The sequence below is a fragment of the Bemisia tabaci genome, chromosome 2 (assembly GCF_918797505.1).
Source record: "Bemisia tabaci chromosome 2, PGI_BMITA_v3".
NCBI classification, from domain to species: Eukaryota; Metazoa; Arthropoda; class Insecta; order Hemiptera; family Aleyrodidae; genus Bemisia; species Bemisia tabaci.
In genome coordinates this window covers 55,525,415-55,547,613 of record NC_092794.1, presented here as the reverse complement: position 1 = coordinate 55,547,613, position 22,199 = coordinate 55,525,415, and the positions used below count along the sequence as shown (strand labels likewise).

Here is a 22,199-nt window from a genome sequence, read left to right as displayed (position 1 = left end):
ACGGTGGCGCGGCAGCGGGTTGTAGAGTTGTAAGTACTGTAAGAATCCAAAATGACGAGGCTATTTCTATTCTTCGTTTATTGTAAAAAGGCGTCCACTACGCACGAATAGTTTCACACGTACATAGATGTGAGCACATCTTGTGTTTCAGTTTTGGTAGGTTAAGTTTTGGTATGTGCTGACCATGGTTTGTAGCGTATCTAAGTATTCGTACCTCAGAGATATCTTCCTAGTATAAATAATGAATTGAAGGCGCTGTGTCATTTTGGATCCTCGCGATGCAGCCCGCCCCCGCCACGCCACGTGACTAACTCATTAGACTAAATTCCTACTTGCAAAATGTAGTCCAAATTTTGACGCTCCTATGGCAATTTCAAAGCATGAAAGTTGCATTAGAATGGAAATTTGATTTTAAAAAATCTAGACTTTTCCGTTGAGAAATGATACTTGGATCCGGTATAAGTGATGGTCCCATCGGAAAGATTGCGCACCTACATCCGCCGCACAGTGGATCGAGTCAATTAGAGAGGTCGGCCATGAAATTTTTTACTGAAACTGCAACTTTTTACGTTTATTTCGTCGCATTTTTAATTTCAAGGGGTGCTTCTTGAAGAAAATTTCACGAAGAGACCAATGGAACCACTTTTAGAACCTCAAAGTTTTGTATAAGCGGAGTTATGAGCTTCTAAAGTTTCCAAAGTTTGTCCGACCTCTCCCATTGACTCGATCCACCGTACGCCGGAGTTTGAAGACCTGAACTGTCAACGAGCATCGAAAATAACTATTTGACGAGCTCAAGTGCTCGCCCGATTTTTGATTTTTACTTCTTCTTACTTGTACGCAACCTGGAGCATCTCGTGATACCACGAAAACATCTTTCTTTTATATAGCGCTACCGGTTTATAGCTCGTTATCTGTTCATTTTTGAGGTGTTCGAAAAAATTCAGCTCATCGTTGACAAATCTCTGGGCCCAGGCGCATTTTTTTTTTTTTTTAATTATTATTTTTTTTCTCGAGGTAGACGGTTTCTTTTTAAAAATTCGATTCAATTTACTAGGCTGCAACAATGATCTGATTAATGAATATTTTTTCATTTCCCGGGGCGTATCTGTAAGGAACGAAACAGTGGCGTGATCCGGAGTGAGGCGGAGGGGTGGGGGGATTTGCTGATATCAAGGGGGGGAGGAACACCCCCTTGAGCAAAAGGGATCCGGGAGCCTCTGAAAAACTTTATAAAATAGCCCGTTCCAGATTGATTTTTGAGCAGTTTTAGTACACGATTTGTGCATTATTCGAGGGTTGAAAATTGACAAATAATATATCTCTTTTAGCGTAATTATATTTTTGTGTAGATACTATATATTTTTGCGTTGTTGGAGTGAAGTACAGCAGCTCAGAAAAACGGCAAATTTGGGTGTAAATATCCATTCTCGGGTCCCTCCCTAATAACTAGAGGAAAATTCAAACTTTGATTATATATTTCTGTCTCAAAACTATTTCAGTAAAGTAAAAATACTTTCTTTCTCCCCCTCTTTTTCCCCCTCTTTTCCTATTTTGGCCTGAAGGGGGATATACCATCATGCCCCCGTCTCCCCTGTGGATCGGCCACTGGAACGCGTGAGTTCCCACTCGAATCCCACTACAATTCGTCTCCAAGCTCATGGAATATGGAAGATCGAGAACGCTTCGAGAGCTTAAATCCGGCCGGAGATTACGAAATCCATGATATCTGTGAAAGCTCCCAAATCTGTAAAGACTTGCATGCGGAGTGATTTCGCGCCGCAGTGACAATAATTTGGACACGAGGCACTGTTTTTATGAATGTGTACAGTTGTACACGCTCTTATCGTCTGTCGACGAGTTATTAAATTGTTTCATAAGTACTGCATGACTAGCGAACGTATGCTACCACAAAATTCATAATATTCGAATGTTAGACTCTGTATGACTCGTAGCATCGTGGATGAGGATAGTATCATCCGAATTTTCTCTTCATCCATGGCAGTTGACGTCCATAGTCAATGGAAAATTTCAGTGAATTCCATTTGCTTTAAAACGTATCAAATCCTTTTTCAAAAGCTGTAAAAAGCGGAGAATGTGTCAATGTGTCATAACTCGCGAGTGCGTGAAAAAATAGGATTGCATTATGGAAAGAGATGAAAAATTGGCATGAAAGCTCTTTCACTAATAGTATTTTCCGGTTTTTTCCTACATCATGTGCAATAAGTGATTTTTTTGGCCCCGAGCCTTCAGATCTTCATGAAGCAACGCAGCAATCACTATGACGTCAGACTTTAGCGTGGATATTGAAATATTACTATGGACTGGTAGTAACGTGTCTCTGGCATGCACAAAGAGCCTTTTGTTGGACGGATAGAGTCGAATTTGGGGGAATTTCAAGTGCATGAACCAGTGGTGTGATTTTTGAAGAGAACACTGACTCATCGACCATGCAAATGATGAGTTTTTCCTTAACATCTGACGCTATGTATTCAACCAACAGATGGAAAAATTGGCTCTTTTTGATGTCAACCTGATAGGATTAAAAAAAAATCCTTGGCAAACAGATTGTAGGGCAAACAATAATTTTATAATTTTATAAGAGGGCTGTAATATTGAGCTAGGCATACTTACTTCTATCAAATTGGGTCCCCGAGTGGAGCTGAAAAGTACACTAAGGATAGAAAAATTATCGGACCATTCTAGGTTGTTCAATTCTTTGCCGGTATGTAGCATATTTTAAAATCTGCAGTTATAATAATAAAAATGCACTGATCACAGCACGTATCGATGGCCAAATTGCGAATCTCCGTTTGCGACGTTGTAGCCTTTCTGTCGTATTTATTTTTTCCTAGGTTACTAGTCAGTCAACTCAATTCCTTGAAAATTTTTTCGATTTTTCTTCTCTGTTAGTAGAATATTCTGTATTAATTTCAAGCCCAATAAAGTTCGCTTGTTTCTCTTCGAAAAAATAAAGAAGGAGTGACAATTTTGAAACACCACAATAAAGCTACGTGGTTTCGCACTTCCGTCTAACGATGCATCGATACGCAATTTAACACAAGAAACCTCTCCCTTGGAGCTCTTACAAAATTTTTCAATGGTCACTTTCATTCTCCGATGCATTTCTTGAGACGAAAGGGTTTCTCACCTGTGTTTGGGGACGGCGGAGACGGTGACCGAAGTGAGCATGTGAAGACCGGCACATACTGCTGCTAGTGAAAGCAGCAAATACTGTCGTAACTGATATTTCCCAAAGTCACCTGCACAGAACAAAAAGAAATATTGATTATAAATTTGAATAGTTAAAGTTTCTGCTGACACTTGAGAAGTTGGATCAGAGAGTTTTATTGCCTCGACAGTAGGATTAGTCAAATGAGAAATTTGTCAATTCTGCATTACCTGAGGGATTGCTTATTGTTAGTTTTGCAGACTATTTTTGACGATTTTCTAAAAAAATCCTTTTTCAAGCAATGGTTTTCCGAGACACAGTAGCTTTTTGCCCTCTACAGCCGTCCGCATAGAACCCTGATAAAAATTGGCGATAGGAGCTGCGTTTCAAAATACCATAGGAATTCTTATAGCCGGCTAAAGAAGGCAATAGAGAATCATATAGCTGGCTGTAGAAAGCGGGGATCATATAGCCGGGCTATACGAAGCGATAAAAAAGTATGCAGCCGGGCTATAGTTCCTATCGCCGGGCTTTACACTTTATCACCATCGGCTATAAAAGGCTATAAGAAATTTTGTAGAAATTCGTGTGCTTTGGAAATCATTAAGTTTGATACGGAAGTACGGAACCATAATATCCACAAAACACACATTATATTTTCCTTTAATACATATTTTTTTTCATCAATTAAAATGAGAATACTCCATACAGAGTGTGCAAACATTTCAAAATCATGAGTTGAAAAACGCTGACTCCGCAAGATTATATTGGAGCCTAACACAGAGTGGAGCGGCGACGCACCAGCGCCTACAAACCTAACAGGGATACTTCACGCATGACGCAATGCGTGAAGTATCCCTGTTAGGTTTGTAGGCGCTAAGGCGTTTTTCGCGCTGGCTGCTGGCTGCCCGCCCACCGCGCCGGAGCTTGCCACGACGCTTGAAGCAACTATTTCACACCAGAGGTATTGCACAGTATCATACGAAATTGAAGGCGCTCCAACGTATTAGGAATGGCAAGCATCCTTCAAAAGTACGGAGCTTTCCGCGCAAAATATGTCAAGATACTACGGCCCAAAAAAAGAGCGGTAGTCCAAAAACTCACTAAGTCCTAGCATCCGTAATTAGTAACATTTAGCATACACTTTATCGCCTGGCTGTTGCTCAATCGCCATGGGCTATAAAAGGCTATAAGAAATTGTGCAGCTGGCTATAGAAGCCATTGAAAATCTTACAGCCGGCTTTAGGTCTATGGTGTTTTAGAAAACAGATTCTACTGCCAATTTATACCAAGGAGGTAAAGTGCTTATTCCGAGTTTTGGACCCTGCCCACCCTCCACCCGCCGCCTTCCTGTCAAGCACCCAACACCAACATGCTAGGCACCCCTTGACCCCCTCCCCCTTCCCATAGAATAATTAGGATTTAGAAAGGTAAGTATGGGTTGTTCCTGCAAGATCGCGTGAGGGCACATTTTTAAAGGAACTTGGAACCGATTCCGCACAAAATTTGAAAAAGTAGGCAAAAAGGACCGTATTTAGCAGAAAGGAAACAAGCCACATCAGGTATTGCCAAATTTAACTGGGAGATTTAATTTTTTCCAAGAGAACGTTTTTTTTTTGCATAAAATTTTAAGGAATTCGCTTCGTACTATGAGGAAAATTCACTGAAATTCGCAAAAATGTGCACAACTGTTTTCATTGAAAACATTAAAACGTCCGATTACATTTGGCAATAGCTGGTGTGACTTGGTTCCTTTCTGCTTAACGCGGTCCAAGTGAAGCCGAGGAAAACTTAGACCCGTTGGCCGAGCGGAGGCCGCGGGGATTTCAAGAATCAGATCGAGGATGACCGAATGCTACCCCTCTGGTAGCTATTCTTTTATACCTCCCCCAAGGATTCTGCTGGATACCCCTGGATGGAGGGTGGAGGATGGAGGCCCCTCTGTGTCTCCTCCGACCAACCTACTCGGATCGCAAGAAAATCATTGCAGATCCGAACGGAAGCGCGCAAGGATACCTATGGGCAGTGTCCATCGGGTTGCCGCGTGTTCCGGGGAAACCGATATTACAGGACGCGTCGGTGAGAGCAATTGATTCACACGCGGGGTTCCCCACATGCTCACTGTATTTGACATAATTCTCTCGCCGACAGAGCTGCCGGCCTAAGTAGAAACGTCGTATGTGTATTCGAATGTTGCCAAGTTTCTCTAACAAATTATTTATGTTTTAAAAAAGTGATGAATATCCTTGCAATTTTCTGACTTTTTAGATCAAATTACGAAAAAAATCCCCTGAAAATTCGGAAGAGAAATAGTCAACAATTTTCCTGAAAATTTAAGATTTTTGGAAATGAAACGTGGCGACGTCTAAAGGCTCAAACGGTGTTCTTCCTTAGCACGGCAAATGCCTATAAACACTCGTTAATCTGTTACTCATGCACGCGATGGCCTACCGCGAGAAAATTGATTCGAGGGTGGGCGCCAAAATGAGCTAAATTACCACCTGCCATAGAATGTGACAAAACCTGACAGATTTAGTCGCTGTCACTCCATGTAAATAACGATTCTCGATGGTTCCAATCAAAGACAAATAGAGACCCTTTACTAGCCTGGAAACTAGAGATTCAACATTTTCTCTATTTTTCTCGTTTGGACTTCGAGTTTTGTCCCATTTAAGAGAGACCCCTCTGGCGTCTATGCGGTCTAGCCCCGGACAAGCGCTTGGCACAGTTTTGCACGAGTAAAATGAAAATCATGAAAGATTAGAAAATTTTGGTAAGATATTTCATGGAATTTCACAAAAATGTGAAAAATATAAAACATATGTTCGTGCAACACAAACTAAAAAGCACAACAAAGCAAAAACTATGTGTCCTTCGTTTTGTTTTGGATTTAGTTTTGAAAAATATGTTTCAATATTTTCCATATTTTCGTGATATTTCATAAAATCCTTCACATGGAAAATGATTTTAATTTTCGTGAAAAATTGTGACCGTGGCTTTGTAGGTACACCCAGATGGCCAGAAAGATTAAAAAAAAAAAAAAAAAAAAAAAAAAAAAAAAAAAAAAAAAAAAAAAAACAGTCATAATAAGTAAAAATTTTGAGATAGCGGATTTATTTGATCATTGCCCACCGAAAGCAGGAAAACAGTCTTACACACTGCAGTAGATGTTTAGCCATAATAGAATAAAATGAATATTTAAGAATGAGGTCATATCCCAACAATATTGCCTCATAGATAGATGGTCAGGTCATAATGAGGGTGCGATTTTGATCTCTATTTAATGTTCTAAGACATTATGTGACGCCAGGGTTAACTACTTCTCTCGATTGGAAATAATACTTCCTATTCATTAATCGAATTAGCAACGGAGATGAGGTACATCGATTGAATGGCTTAACGGTTACGTAGGTAACACGGTTGCCAGATTCATGGCTGGATAGCATCTGACAATAAGTATCGAGAGGAAAATAATTTTGAGCGCTATAAATAAACTTTTCGGCATTTTTCGAAGCCTTTAATTCGTAGTTTAACTTAGTGGCTCGGAGAATTCCAAAGAAAAATATTCTTCCCAGACATCGAAAATGAGTCATTCGTCTCGAGAAATTAGGCATAATGTAATATGCTCTTAAGGTGTTTTTCCTTAAACCGTTCTCGGCTGAATTTCAGTGAAGGGAAGGGGGTGTAAGAGAAATCAATTGCAATTTAATATAACTCTGTTACGTAATACTGTTCACGCGGTATGCAATGACGCCGGAGCACTGGGTTAATTTGCCCTAGAAATGGATTCGCGAGGGAAAAGAACGAGAAAAAGGTCGAGTCATGTGAGCCGAAAATGCTGTACTCACTTTCGACTCCTGAAGAAAAATTAACTTCAGCTAAGTGAGAAAACTTCAGGTACAAAGATTTCGAAAAAGAAAGTAGTAGTAGTAAAATAATTAAGTAGTAGTAGTAGTAAAAAGTTCTGAAAGAAAGAAAGAAAGAAAGAAAGAAGAAAAAAGTCCCTGAAAAGAAGTTCTTTTCAGGGTCCCAAAAATTTAAGTTCTATCGAATCACGACACATGGTGTAATTATTGGCTCGGGGCGGACCAAATCAAGTGAATCGATGACTAAAAAGCGAAACCACGTATCTACATTTGCGACGTTACAGACTGCACATTATGTCTTGTTTACTCTGTGGAAAACTAGTCAACGTAATTTCTCGAAGACCTCCGAGATTTGGTCTCTTCTGTTAGCAAGATATTCTGTACGAATTTCAAGCCATAAAGTTGACTTGTTTATCTTCATAGAAGATAAAATTGGAACGGAAAGAAACATCGCAGTGGAGTTACGTGGTTTCGCGCTTTGGCCATCGATATAAGGTAATGAGGTGTATCGGGTCAAACCTAACTTTCTTCATTTTTGGGGGATGCACATTGATCCTCCTGTGGATTTTTGCGCTGTTTCATAATGGAAAGTCCGTTCGAAACAGTATTCCCACCCCAAGACCGTAAAAAGTTCCCGGATTCCTTTTAGACGTTTTCAAAAGTCCCAAAAAAGTTCCGGAAAATCCATACGATCCGAAACATTTCGGGAATTTCAAAAGTTCCGGCAAAAGTTCGAGAAAATCTCAAAAGTTCCGGGAAATGGGAGCACAGGTTCGGATAGAGGGAAATAAAACCAATTCAAAAAAAATTTCGACGAATCGTTGAGGATTTTTGAATTTCGATGAAAATACCATTTTTGACTAGAGTAGTATGCTGCGACGGAATTTGTTCGGCGCACTTTTGATTGTCTTGGCCGGCAGTGCCTCTGTTTGGCGTCTCACACTGAAAAAAAATTCTCGGCGTTTTTACCAAGGTCCGTTGGTACCTTTACCATCTCACTTATTTTTACCAATTATTGGTAATTTTACCATGACAGACTAGTCAGCTTACCTAAAAACCGGTATTTTTACCGTTTTTTCAGGTAAGAATACCACTTTTATTGGTAATCAATTCCCGGTAACTTCGCCATTTTATCTCGGTAATTCTACCACAGTCGATAAAAAATATTGGCGTTTTTACCAAGGTCCAGTAAAATTACCGAGAAAGTTCAATAATTTTACCAAGATTTCTCGGTAAAGTTACCAATTCCATAAATGGTAATTTTACCAAGAAAAAACTGGGATTAAATAGAACTCTGAATTCTTGGTAATTTTACCCTTTTCTTAGTAAATACACCGGGATTTTTTTTTCAGTGTGAGGATTTTTGAATTTCGATGAAAATACCATTTTTGACTGGAGTAGTATGCTGCGAAGGAATTTGTTCGGCGCACTTTTGATTGTCTTGGCCGGCAATGCCTCTGACGCAGAGTTAAGAAATTTCGTGAAAGATCATAAGAAGAAATTTCATGGGGAAAAAAGAAATTTCATCCGGTGAAATTTCTTTTAGCAACTCTGCTCTGACGCCTCTGTTGGGCGTCTCACTGGCGGCAGCCGTTACATGTGACTCTTCGATGCACTTTCCGACGGCCCGTGTACCAGCACTCATTTCGCGCTGAACTTTCAGGGCTTCTCGGCTGTGACGATCCGCGATGTGACATATTGAGCGGAAATTGGAGTGCTGAGTCCCACCCCGACCCACTGCACCAATTACATTATCTTGCCGGACCAGAGACTTCAGTTGAACCTCCAGCTGTCAGCATGCATAGAAAAATAACGATGCGTTCTTGAGGTGTATCTTTAACGCTGCGTAGTAAGAAATTTTTCCACGCAGACGTCGCGTCATCACTGCACCGACCTCATCTCCTTCCATCACTAAGATTACCGCCTGGCTTGAATTGATGTCACTGGAGAAACGTCTGTTAAAATCCGGGCCGGATTAAGGGGGTGGCCACATAGGCCGCGGCCCATGGCCACTTTTGAAAAAAAATTACAAACGAGAAAAGGCGAAAAAATTTCTCATTTCCTGAGAGTGGGTATAGTAACTTCTAATTTTGTCGTCTTTCAGTGATACAAGAGACAGCACTTTAATTAGTCGAGTGAAGAGAGAAACCAAACACGCAATTTGGCCTGGAACGGCGTGACTCAGAGAGAAATGATGACGAGGACTTGAGATGAAAAGGAGAAGTCCTCGGCGCGGAGGTCGGCATGTAATACATATTAGCGCCTACAAGACTGCACGAAAACTTCACGCATTGCATCAAACACAGTGCGGTCACCGCGATCAGCGTGAAACGCTTAGCACCTACAAGACTGCGTGAATACTTCATGCATAGCGTCAAACACAGTGCGTTCAGCAGCGGTCGGCGTGAAACGCATAGCGCCTACAAGACTGTCGGAATACTTCACGCATAGCGCCAAACACAGTGCAGTCTTCGCGGCGCGGCGGCGGAAGTTAAAATCATTAAACTACATACATTTATGTTTGTCCTTTCATAATTTTTTCGTTCTGAATGGAAGGCCTTGTCCACACAGAGATAGGTTTACGGAACTTAACTTTCGCGCAAAGTTCCGTGAACTTTTGCTAGTAGTGTTAACAGGGCTTGATCATCGACAAAAGGCGATATCGTTTTACTCGAACAATTTAGAATTGACGCAAAATTCACATTTTCAGAAACTAAACTGATTCGAATCTTATCTGTTTTAAAGAGGGATGAACAGAAATGTATCAATTATGTCGAATATTTCCTAAAATGGATAAAACACACTTGTAACCGTCCATAAAAAATTGTGTTACTGCTACTAGAGCATAGAGAAGTACTCTAAGAACGTGTTGAAATTGAAAAATTCACAGAAAAGAAGACTCAAACTGAAGATGTGGCGATTTCACATTTCCATTTCCGTTCAAACATCAAATTTTGATTTTTCGCCCTGACTCGACAAAAATCGCTCTTTCAAAATTGTTGCTCCAATAAAGTAAGGTCGCTTTTAACGTGGAGACACGATAGAAATGATCGACAGCGTAAAGAAAAAGCACTCGAGCTTCTTAAAGTTTTAGGGACGCCCCGCAAAGTGCTGGCGCAGAGATGGGAGGGACACTTGGCCGGCCACGACGCAAAAAGTCAACGGAAACTTTCGAAGTGCCCTGACGTAATTTATTTATCATGCATATTATTTAACAAATTATCCGTCCGATTAAATAAACAGAAACACCGGGGGAGGTATCATTCAACAGGTGGCTCTCGATGAAGAGGAGCAACAATTCGGCCTCGTTGACAATAAGAGGTCAAGCGGCCCGTGCCGCTTATCACTCTGCTAACACATGGTCGGATATACTCTTGGAGCCCTGTTGTCCATCTAACTCCGTGCAGTCCAGAGCTCACATGAAAATTGAGTTAGGTTCTCCCTCTCTCCCTCTCTCCCTCCCCCTTCCCCCTCCCTCTTCTCCCTCCCCCTTCCCCCTCCCCCCGAAAGAGCGACGGTATCAGCCATTGGGCGCTATAGGAACGCAGCGCCAGGAATATTGATAACAGTGGCGTGGCGTGCTTTGCGATCTATCGATATTTCCCCATTTGAAGCTGTGGTAAATAATCGATTATTGAGGTGTTCGCTGCGAACACCCTGTAAATCGATACTTTTACATAGGTTTAAATGGCCGATCAATCGATAAATCGCAAAGCACGCCACGCCACTGATTGATAAGCGGTGCGGCTTAATAAATATCAAGGGATACTCTCCCTGGCCGCTACCCGCCGCAACCCCCAAAGGTTTACTGCCCTATAAAAGAGCCGTTTTCTGGGTCATAATGAGGATTATCAAAGAAATCAGACTAATCTGCAGGTTATAATCTGCCAATAGCCGTAAACATTATTGGACTCCAAATTTTAAAACAGCACAACTCCAATTTAGTTTCATTTGTTTGAGCATTTGAAGTTTCGAAATGTTCATAAAACATTCCTCTTATGCTCCGGTGTAAATGGTGAAATTTTGCGTACCTGTGGATGAACACACACACAGCTGCGACTTTTTAAACATCTATTTTTTCCTTGAAGTTCGTTGAAATGACAATGGAAGTTGAGTTATTAATACCAGAGCACACATGAGTGCTCTACGAACTTTTTAGAACAAAAATTGCTCAAAGTGTCAAACCCCTCACCTAGTTTGACGTTTCCAGTTCAATAAACGTAGTTTCGTGGAAAAGATTTTAAAATTCTGATGCATGATGCGAAGTTGGGGCTTTTTGAGATTGGATTTGTATCGATCAAAGTTCGCACATTTTAGAATGGAATTGGGTATTAAAGCAACTAAAATATCATCGAGCGATTTTTTTTATTAAGTAATATTTTTTATCATTACTATAAGAGAAAAACTTGCTGTCAGTCACGCGCACGACTGTGAACGAATTTTCAAACAATTTCGGGTTGGCCTCTCTTCCGGAAACAAACCGGTGAGTATTCCTGTGGTGTGAGATCATTCAAGCATTTTTCAACGCGTTTTTTTTTTTGGCTTTTAACCCCTCTTTCCTCTAGTAACGCTTTTAGTTCCTTTAATAGAGGATAGCGCTGCCTAGGACCGGATATACAAATGTATAAGTAGGGATCCAATTCCTCAACCCCAAAAGTCCATGACGTGTGACGTGTGAGTGACCCTGCCTGCGGGTGTCGTCATGACGAGTCGGTTCTGAGTAAAAATGTCGTATGAACCATCAGGGGTTGCTAAATTTCCATCGAAATATCACGGATTTACAGGAAAATTTCTGAGTATTTCTTTCCAATTTTTCACAGGATTTCGTTCGTAATTTGATATAAGAAGTCTGAAAATTTCAGGGAAAAATATTCACAAGTTTCCTCAAAAATAAATATTTTCAAAGAAGAAATTTGGCAAAATTCGAATTCTTATCGGCGTTTTCACTTATCAGCACGACAGATATTATATCGGGCCAAATATTTGACTGTTTGTCGGCCAACGAGGGTATGCCTTTCTGCCTTTGGCTAGTCGATCATTCGGCCCGATACAGGGCTCGCAATGACGCTCTCAGTTGCCTGAACGACATGGTCGACTAATAACATAGCTCCATTTTACATTATTTTCGTCTTGTGACCAGTTGATGAAACATAACATGGAATTCCAATGATGGCATGCAGTACCCATTTTCCATTAGGATCTTCATTAATCCTGTTCTCTGTTAAACACTCCGAACTGGGTGTTGGCAAAAAAATGCGATAGGTTTAGAGGCCTGATCGACTCGACTGCCACAGACACTTTTGTAGGGTAAAGAATTCGATTAAAAGGAACATTTTTTTTTTCTTTCTTAGTTGTTCCTCGAGTTTTGCATATGTTGCCGTTGCCTCTTCCTCCTGCAAGTGGCCAGGCTCAAAATCTACTAGGAGTTCCATAGAAATTATATTCACTTACTCACATTCCCCGAATTTCCATTTTTCCTTTCTGTTGGTCGACATGGTTCGTTCTAGATAACTGCTGGGACAATTTTCAGGATTATTGCGGTCACTGGCAGGTGATCTCTAAATGAGGTGACTTCCTTCAAAGTTTTAAAATATGGTGTTCTAATACTACGCGGTACAATTTTGAATTTCCCTATTCAAAAAAATTAATTTTAATTTTTTTTTTTGTAGAGATCGACAAGGTCGCTTTTAAGATTGTGCTGCTATCATTAGGTATCTGATAACCTCTATGAATGAGCTTTCCATTTTTTAGGTATGACTCGAAGAGCTTTCACTGGGGGGTTCTCTATCATAAATTCTCCACTTTCCGTAGAAACCGGCCGATTGAAATCATGGCTATAGAAGTACCATAATGTTTTGCAGGGTCATTATTGTTTGCTAGAACAAGCGCCAACACGTAAAAACATATTTGTTCGCTAGATGATAACCGGTTCAAGGAGTTAGCTCTGGACTCTCCACAAGATGAGTCGACCAGCATCCGCGATATGAATTCAAAATCGATCGATTTCCAGCGGAAGTATTTGCACCCATATCTGAAAGGTAAACTGTTAGTTTACGATTATGTTCCACGGCGCCAAGAAGCCTCCTCAGCGCGAGACGGTGACGGCAAAATTGTCGCGTCTTTGACCTTACATACTGGACGCAGTTCACGTGATTCGATACCGAATCGTTCGTTTCTAATAAGACATGAGTGGTGATTCTCTTGAGCCTTGGTCTCCTTAAAACACCGCGACTCGGCGACTCCCCGATTTCCTGTTGTTTGTGAGCTTTTTCAAGAGTAAATGCGCTGACCAATTTTTCCTGCATGATTGCCCATGAGAAAACCATTACATTCATCGAGACGTGCTTGGCCCAGTGGCGTGACGTGCTCTGCGATGTATCGATTGATCTGCCGGTTAAACCTATGGCAAAGGATCGATTAACAGGTTGTTCGCAACGACACCTTAATAATCGATTCTTCACCATACTTTCAAATGGGGAAATATCGATAATCGACCATTCACGCCTCGCCACTGACTTAGCTGATCATTCTTTTGGATCCCTTCCATGCAGCGCTCTTAGTGTGTGATTCGCTCGATTCACGAGATGCGCGGTTGCCCTTGAGCCCACTGGAAGTGAGACCTAGATCGGGAATTGGACATTCAAAGGTTTTGTCATTTTTCCAGGTGTTGGGCATATTAAACCCATGCAACCGTGCTGAGGAAGAACGCCGTACGATCCTTTAGAGGTTGCCGAATTTCCTTTGAAAATTACGAATTTTCGGGGGAAATGTTGGATATTTTTCTCCCGATTTTTCAGAGAATATAGTTTGTAATTCGATCTAAAATGTCTGAAAATTTTAAGGATAAATAGTCATGACTACTTTAAAAATAAATATTTTCTGAGAGGAAATTTGGCGACGTCTGAAGGCTCATACTGAAGCCGTCTGCATAAGACGCATTTACTCGTGTTGAACACGTTTTTTGGGAAAGCCCTGTCAACACTACTAGCAAAAGTTCACAGAACTTTGAGCGAAAGTTAAGTTCCGCAAAGTTATCTCTCTCTTCCATTCATAAGAAATGAACGAATAAATTATGAAAGAACAAACATACATGTGGATTAATGATTTTAACTTCCGCCGCCCCGCCCCGCAGACCGCACTGTGTTTGACGCAATGCGTGAAGTATTCATGCATTCTTGTAGGCGCTATCCGTTTCACGCTGACCGTACTGTGTTTGGCGCAATGCGTGAAGTATTCATGCATTCTTGTAGGCGCTATCCGTTTCACGCTGACCGCAGTGACCGCACTGTGTTTGATGCAATGCGAGAAGTATTCGTGCAGTCTTGTAGGCGCTAATATGTGTTACATGCCGATCGCCGCGCCGAGGGCTTCTCCTTTTCATCTCAAGTCCTCGTTATCATTTCTCTCTAAGTCGCGCCATTCCAGGCCAAATTGCGTGTTTGGTCTCTCTCGTAACTCGACTTATTGAGGGTGCTGTGACTTGTATCACTTTGAGACGACAAAATTAGAAATTACTAAACTCTCAGGAAATGAGAGATTTAGTCGCCTTTTCTCGTTTTTAATTTTGTTTTTATAAGTCCAATTTTTTTATACACCTACACTTTAAAAAATTGCACATTTTTGCCGCCCCTTAGATTTGCCGCCATGGGCCGCGGCCCATGTGGCCACCCCCTTAATCCGGCCCTGGCAACGTCTGAAGGCTCTTACGACGTTCTTCTTTAGCACGACAGTAGTGGAGCTGGATATTTTACACGCCAAATAATGAGGGTTGCACACACTGCTATTTCGCCTTCAATTTCCGGGGTAGGCAAGAAAAGCATCCCCTGGCACTCCTATTGATAATTGACTTGTGTGTTGTCTACGAATCTTGCTTCGCAGTAAATTATAATAAGACGCCCTTGAAGATTTCGATCGATCGCAAGGACTTGTCCTTGCGATTTATAACAATTTGCGACTGCATCTATTGAAGAAGCGCAACAATTTATTTAATGGCGATATTAATTTTAAAGTATGAAGATTTAATTACACTGGAAGAAAATTCTCTGGGATCAAGAGTCCTGACTCTTAAAAAATTGACAAGAAAAAATCCTCTCAATTCAATCGGAGTTTTGCCCCAAGTCCACTCATGATTGAGCTATTGATCTCGGAGTGTGGAGGCGTTTTCTGTCATCATTTTGAGACAGAATCCGCCGAAAACTGTCAAACCGAACTGGCAGTTGTGAGTCAGTAGTTCGTGAGAGAGTCGTTAAAAATAAAATTATTTTTAACGACACTGGAACATTATAATGTTCCATGTTCAGGACACGGAATAGCTATATTATAACGATACATAATGCCTCATTTGATATAATAATGAGCTGAACTGCTTGCAACTTATTTTACAGGGCATTAAAGAAGATTTTCCGTTGAAATCTGAAAATCCGATTTCCCGACTCGACTCCACAAGTCCACAATGAGCATTTCCAATAAAAATTTTGCCTCCGCAGACCAAAACAGTCCCCATAAACAGTCTCGAATATTTACTATGAAATGTCGATTCCCTTCTCTGTCCGGTATCTCCTTGCGGCATCAAGCGCATTTTGATTCTAGAATTGATTCCGAGTATTTTTGGTTGGTGACGCTACCGGGACGTCATCGTTGCACCCGTTGGGGACGTCATCGGAGTGCACATTTTCATACCTTAAATAACTATCATACACTGAGAAAAAAGACTCTTGGATCTAAAGTCCAGACTCCTAGACAATTTAACAAGAATAAATTCTCTTGACTCAATCGGATTTCTGCTTGAATGGACCACTAGACAAGGTACGAATTTAAGCATTCTGATACATGTTTCTTAACCAAAATTTCACGCAAAACACGATTCGCGCAACGAAAATGATTTAAACCAACTCCTAACGAAGAAATTAACGTTTTTATTTCACATTGGTCACGAGGAATTTGAATTGCCCGCTGACAAGAAACTCAAAGGTCTACGTGAGTCAAATCGCGCACTACAACGGTTTCAACAAGCTCCTCAATCGAGTAATGTTCATTTCCCACCATGTGTTGTTCAAACCACAAGAAATTTGCTATAGCTGAGCCAAACCGACAAGATTGAGGTTTCCATATTTTTATATCGCAGAGACTATCATGATGAATGTTTAGCGCGCGATGTGAATCACGTAGAGCAATGAGTTTTCATGAGCGGGCGGTTTGAATTCACGCATCATGAATCATTAAATATCTTCGTAAGGAGTTGATTTCAGTAACTTTTGCTATGCGCATCGCATTTTACGTGAAATTTTGGTTCAGAAACATGTATCAGAATGCTGAAATTCGTACCTAGTCTAGTGGTCCATTAAAAGGAAATCCGCTTAAATTAGGAGGCTTGGCTCCCGATTCGGCACCCTCCTAGTGGGTGATCACATGTGAGTATAATTTAAAAATAACGAATCACCCTCTATTCTTCGGTTTCTTTTTTTTTTTTTTTTTTTTTTTTTTTTTTTTTTTTTTTTTTAGCGTATGTGCGGGAGATGCCACTAAGTGCAGACTGAACTCTAAAGAAGCAGAGCAATTTTAGAAGTTGAGCGCAATATGACGGTTGGATAATACCTCTTTGTATATTGGAGACATTTTAATGAGAAACACGCCTGTTCTGATGAAGAATTTAATTTCTTAATGAAGGGACCTGGTGGTGCTCAATCAAAAGCGTGAAGAGTTTCAAGGATGACGGTTAACTATGAAATGTTAATTTCGCAATTACTGGTGGTGACGGAGCGATAAGAATCAATAATTTTGTATTATTCGTAGCCGCTGCTCCATCTGTAGGACAGTTTAACGACTGGGCAACCGAGGTAGGTAAGTGCATCAACATCACCGGACGACAGGGCCGGATTTAGGTGCAGAGTTGCAGCACATGCGCCGCAGCATATAGCAGCGAATTTTTGGGGTGGCTGATTATTAAGAGAACGATTTCTAAAATTGAGTTTTCTTGCTTTTCATCCGTTTTGAAGCTCATGAGCGACAAACTGGATCGCATTTTGCAAAAAGGCACCAGAAGTATTGCAATGATGCCAAGATTGTGCAAATTCATCCTCTGCAGTAAAATGACTGAAATCTTAAACAAATATGAAATGTACATGGAAATTTTTGTCTTAGATCCACAGTTTTCAGCGAGTAAAATAGAAACTGTCAATGGATAATCAGGTTTTTTTCCAAGACAAGAGAAGTTGCACAATCTTAGCAACGTTGCAATGCTCGTGGTTTCTTTTTGCAAAATGCAATCCAACTGTTGCAGACCTATAGGGCAGTCTAACCCAGGGCGGCAAAACCGTACGTCTGGTTGTGCCGGAAGAAGAATGAGGCGCGAGATACGAACCGTTTCATGGGGAAAATGATCGCGCCACTGGAATGATGTGATTAAATGCCTCCTTAGATGTAAGGAAAGCCAGAACAGCCTACAAAATTATTTGGACGCCAACACTAAACCATTCCGTGACGCTTTTTTTCTTGTGACGTCCTCACAGTGTTATATCAGCGTTCAAAGACTTGACATTTTAACATATTTTTGGGAGGAATATTATCATGCGTTGGTGTGTTACTGCCGGTAGGGGTGGAAGTCAGGAGGAGACCACCCAATACATAAGAACTTAAATGTTTTTAAATTGTTTTTAAAATATTGCTCACATCACTTTCTACTCGTCTCACACTAGTTCTACGACGCTCCCGCGATCTTTCGAACACACTTACACGATTCTGAATGTTTTCAAAGTATTTTTCGGAATTTTTTGTCAAATATTCTTTGGTTATTTTAAACATGTGGAAATATTTTCACGAAAACAGCGCGAGAATATTTTTTCTCTCAATTCTAAGAATTTCGCGCAAAAATTTGGCCAAAATACGAGTCCTCGGCATTGTGCATCGAGAAAATCGCGCGAAACATTGCAGAAACATCTTCCTTTTAAATTCTGAAAATTTCGCGAAAAAACTTGCAGAGACATGTCACATAATTGACATGTTTCTTTAATTTTGTAGAAAAATTTAAGGAAACACTTTTAAAAATTTTGTTGAAGAAATAAATTGTAACATGTACCATCGACGGGATTCTGAGGGAAACTTTGTAGAATTATGTTTCTTCTACCTTTCAAAAAGGGAGAAAAAAATCATGTCGAACAATATTTCCTCGAAAAAATTCTTTAGGAACATGGCGGGAGGGGCATAACAGAAATAAGTACAGATAAATTATTTTCCGTTTTAAAAACTGCACCCAAAAATTTTGCCAAATCACGTTTCCTCCTCCTTATTCTATGCCAGGGTGTCTACCAAAACAGGCCGACCAAAAATCAGTACTTTCACAGTACTTTCTCAGTACATTTCCGAGAAACTCGGTACCTCCTCAACGGAAAAATTCAGTGGTTTTTCAGTACTTCCGGGCCGCCCTTAAAAAATCAGTACTATTTTCGGACTTGTAGACACCCTGTATGCGCACGGCGCAACGTGGGAGTAATTTGATAATTTTGATAGTACTTCGTTCCGATCGAACAGGAATACGTACCTATGTGGCTCATCAAATCCTCGAGATCCTGATCGGCGCCCATGGCTGGTGTCGCGTTCCTGATCCAGATTTACCACTTGGTCGAAGCACGGGTAACCACACGCGAGAAAAGAAGAACACTCGGCGAGTTCGACCGACGCGGCTCTGTGCGTCGCGTCGCGGCGCGCGTCTTGTCGTGGGCGTCCAATCGCGAAAACTGAATTAGCAACTTCGGGTCGCGCTCTGTCGCCGCGCGTTCGTTTCGAGCCTTGCGCCTTCGTTTATTAAGCGCGGTATTAGAGAGCCCTGATATGTATATGTTCTTATAGGTCTCAGGGCTCGTGTCCTAATGCACACATGTAGTTCCGTTTGGCAGGAATACGTCCAAATGTCACAATTGTTGCATCACTTATTGATGTAGGAGACTATTCTCAAGAAAAATATTGGACTTTAGCCAGCCGATTGAGTATTTTTTTCATGCTGCACGGAAAAAAAAGAATTGCTAATTCAGCAATTCAATTGCTAAAAACAGTGAGTGCAATGTTTCAACGCAGGTTTTACAACAAAAAAAAATGCTACTTTAACCACCCCCGTGGTTAAATTAGTTTACAATGTGGTTAAAGTAGCATATTTTTGTTGTAAAATCTGCGTTGAAACATTGCACTCACTGTTTTTAGCATTGAATTGCTGAATCAGCAATTTTTTTCCCCGTGTATTTTAAAAGGATTTGTAGGACCAGAATCGAAAAATATTGGACTTTGTGCGATAAAATATTTCATATTGTTTTGGAGCACACAGAAGGCTCGTCTCAATCCGTACCAACTATTTTTTTTACTTTTGATAAAAACGCAAATAGGTAAGGATTAAGGAACGGGACCGACCGCTCCTGCAAGGGCTGAACATACTCACAAGTTATGACTTTTGCATCACTCATAAATGAAGGGGCCTACATTCGATTTGCAGTGAAGTATGATTTTTCATTTCCTTTTAGAAGTACCTAACAAGATAATTTGGCTCACTAAGTTTAAGACTTTGGCTGGATTCTTTACCCTTTTAAATCTGAGAGTTTTTTGGGTTTTTTGCAGTTTTTGTGAAAAGAATGAATGGCTGCAAAAATGAAAGAAAAAAATAGAGGCAATTATGAGGCCGAAACTTTTTTTGAATAATAAAATCCCAAGGAAAAAAGGAGAGTGACGCAAAAAATTAATTGAGTAAAGAAAAATAGGGGGGAAATACAACTGCGATCGTCCTGTAACGCGATCCTAGACTGCAATTAAACTAGAAGAGATTGATGAAATATGCCGGGGGAAGAACAAAATATTTTCACGCCGTCCGGCGAAAATAATAAAGAGAATACCCCAAAACTAAAACATCTTATAGACACTCGAAAAAAGGACACACGAAGAACTGAATTTCATTCAACCAAGTGGTCCCTTACTCGCCCCCCCCCCCTCCCCTCATAAAAGAAGAGAAAAATTACCGAAACCGTTAGTTTTAATTCACGCACCAAGAGCTGCTTTTTTGTTTAAAAAAAAAACCAAAAAAACAAAAAAAAACTCGGGAATCAAAGAGAAGACACGAGTTCGAAAACTGTCTGGGGGTCAATATCTTCCTCACTAATGCGCCGCTCACACGTTGAGTTAACCGCGCGCCTGAGTTTCGAAGCAGACTGACAGTGTTTTGGGCCAGTGTCAAGTTTAATTCCCCGGTAGCACCCCCCCCCCCCGTCCCCGCCCCTTTTTCGGACGCGGGTGGGGATAAAATTACGATATGCGTCTGAATTATTATTGTTGCCCGTGGTTGATAATTTGACATAAGATCATCCGCGTTTCTGCACCAGGGGAGGAGGGGACATGGAAAATTTTGCATTCCGCGGACTAGGGGGCGGGAAGGGAGCTGGAATTGCGCACTTTTGTCTTTTGTTTGCGAAGAGAGGTGTAATCAGGGACACTGATAGTCGATGAAAGGCGGGGGCGGGCGGAAGAAAGTGGGCAGAAACACTCCAGTTGAGGGGCTTGGAGGACAAGGCGCATAAGTGCAGTTTTTGCTATTTCGAGGATTATGTGTTTGGAGTTTAGAAATTACATGGATCCTTATGGCGGCAAAAAATTTCAAACTGACTTTTTGATGCTTAAAAATTGGAATTCGGGGGCGAATTTTTCAGAGAATGTGCATTAAAGCTAGTTTAACTTGACATTATGAATATCTCGATCTTTTCAAAAACTTCACGTATGCGCCTTGTCCAACAAGACCCTCAGTTCGTTGCTTCTTTGAATTTACGGATTCCAGCCGAAGAGGACACTTGTTATTTTATCATGACCGGAATTCAGTTTGCATTTCTCTTTTGGAGGACCGAGACAAGGTAGACGAGGGGAGTTTCCGTTTGAAGCAGTGCAGATATTCGCGATCAAAAGCTGCCTGCTATCGGACTAGTTATCAGGAATGTTTATCAGAAGAATACGATTTCATGGCTGTGGAATTCAAGATTGAGTTTGAAGATGACTTCGCATTCTTTCCGGTTTGTCAAGAGGCGTGATTGATCTTTCAAGGCATGTTGGATGGCACCGGAAAAAGTAGAGGAGAGGGAGAATATGGAGTTATTTTGTAAATAAATAAACATTTAGTCAAATAAACATGCTCGTGTAAAAAAACAAACACTAGGGAAAAATCTGTGTCAGCTAGAATTCATCTTCCCTCTTCCTCCCACAAAAGTACAAATCAAGATTATGTGTTATCCAACGGATATTCTTCACGTAGATACATTTATATTTTCTTGAAAATGTCGACTCCATAACTGCTGCATTCCAAACCGTCTCATAATGGAGAATTTGCACGCAAATTTTTGATTGCTTCGCCCGAAAGTGCGCAAGGAGCTGATTCTAGTATATTTTTTATCATTTTTTTCTGCAATGGGAAATAGTCTAAAAATTGATTTAAAAGTGATAAAATGCGCCGCCTAGTGACGTCATCTGGCGGCATTTCCCATTTAAACACATGTATTTTAGCAGATTCGATCATTTTGTCATATCTTCTCCATATTGTTCAATTGATGAACCAAGGGTATCCTCGTGTTCAGTTCACTCAGTAGTTTCCACTTAAACAGAAAATTCATCCAATTTCAGACAGTTGCAACTTCTCTATTTCTCAGGAGTGTGGCAAATCTAGGGCTAACGAACAATACCGTCTAACTGACAATTCTGGCAAAAATGAGTTAGCGTCTTTCAGGGCCGGATTAAGGGGGTGGCCACATGGGCCGCGGCCCATGGCGGCAAAATTAAGGAGCGGCAAATTTTGCAATTTTTTTAAGTGCAGGTACAACAAAATCGGATTCAGAAAAAAATTACAAACAAGAAAAGGTGACAAAATCTCTCATTTCCTGAGAATTCATTAATTTCTAATTTTGTCGTATTCCGGTGATGCAAAAGACTGCGCACCTTTAATTAGTTGAGTTAAGAGAGAGACCAAACACGCAATTTGGCCTGGAGCGGCGCGGCGCAAAGAGAAATGATGACGAGGACTTGAGATGGAAAGGAGAAGCCCTCACCTCAACGCGGCAGTCGGCATGTAACACATATTAGCGCCTACGAGACTGCATGAATACTTCTCGCATTGCGTCAAACACAGCACGGTCAACAGCGGTCGGCGC

The 22,199-nt window shown here is 40.9% G+C and overlaps 1 protein-coding gene across 3 annotated transcripts in view; it reads right to left on the bottom strand.

Moving 5' to 3' along the window:
- Positions 1-20,231, bottom strand: part of LOC109034228 (organic cation transporter protein) — a 93,817-nt gene extending 73,586 nt beyond the window's left edge. The window contains exons 1-3 of one of the 3 annotated variants that reach the window (XM_072295880.1): positions 20,034-20,231; positions 18,575-19,075; positions 3,152-3,263 (exon numbers count right to left, since the gene is read on the bottom strand). In XM_072295880.1, coding sequence (XP_072151981.1) covers positions 3,152-3,263; positions 18,575-18,617 — 155 coding nt within the window. In that variant the 5' untranslated portion in view covers positions 18,618-19,075; positions 20,034-20,231. The remainder of the gene's footprint in view (positions 1-3,151; positions 3,264-18,574; positions 19,076-20,033) is intronic. The other 2 variants (XM_072295879.1, XM_072295881.1) reach the window with 2 other exon arrangements.
- Between the last annotated feature and the right edge of the window lie 1,968 nt (positions 20,232-22,199).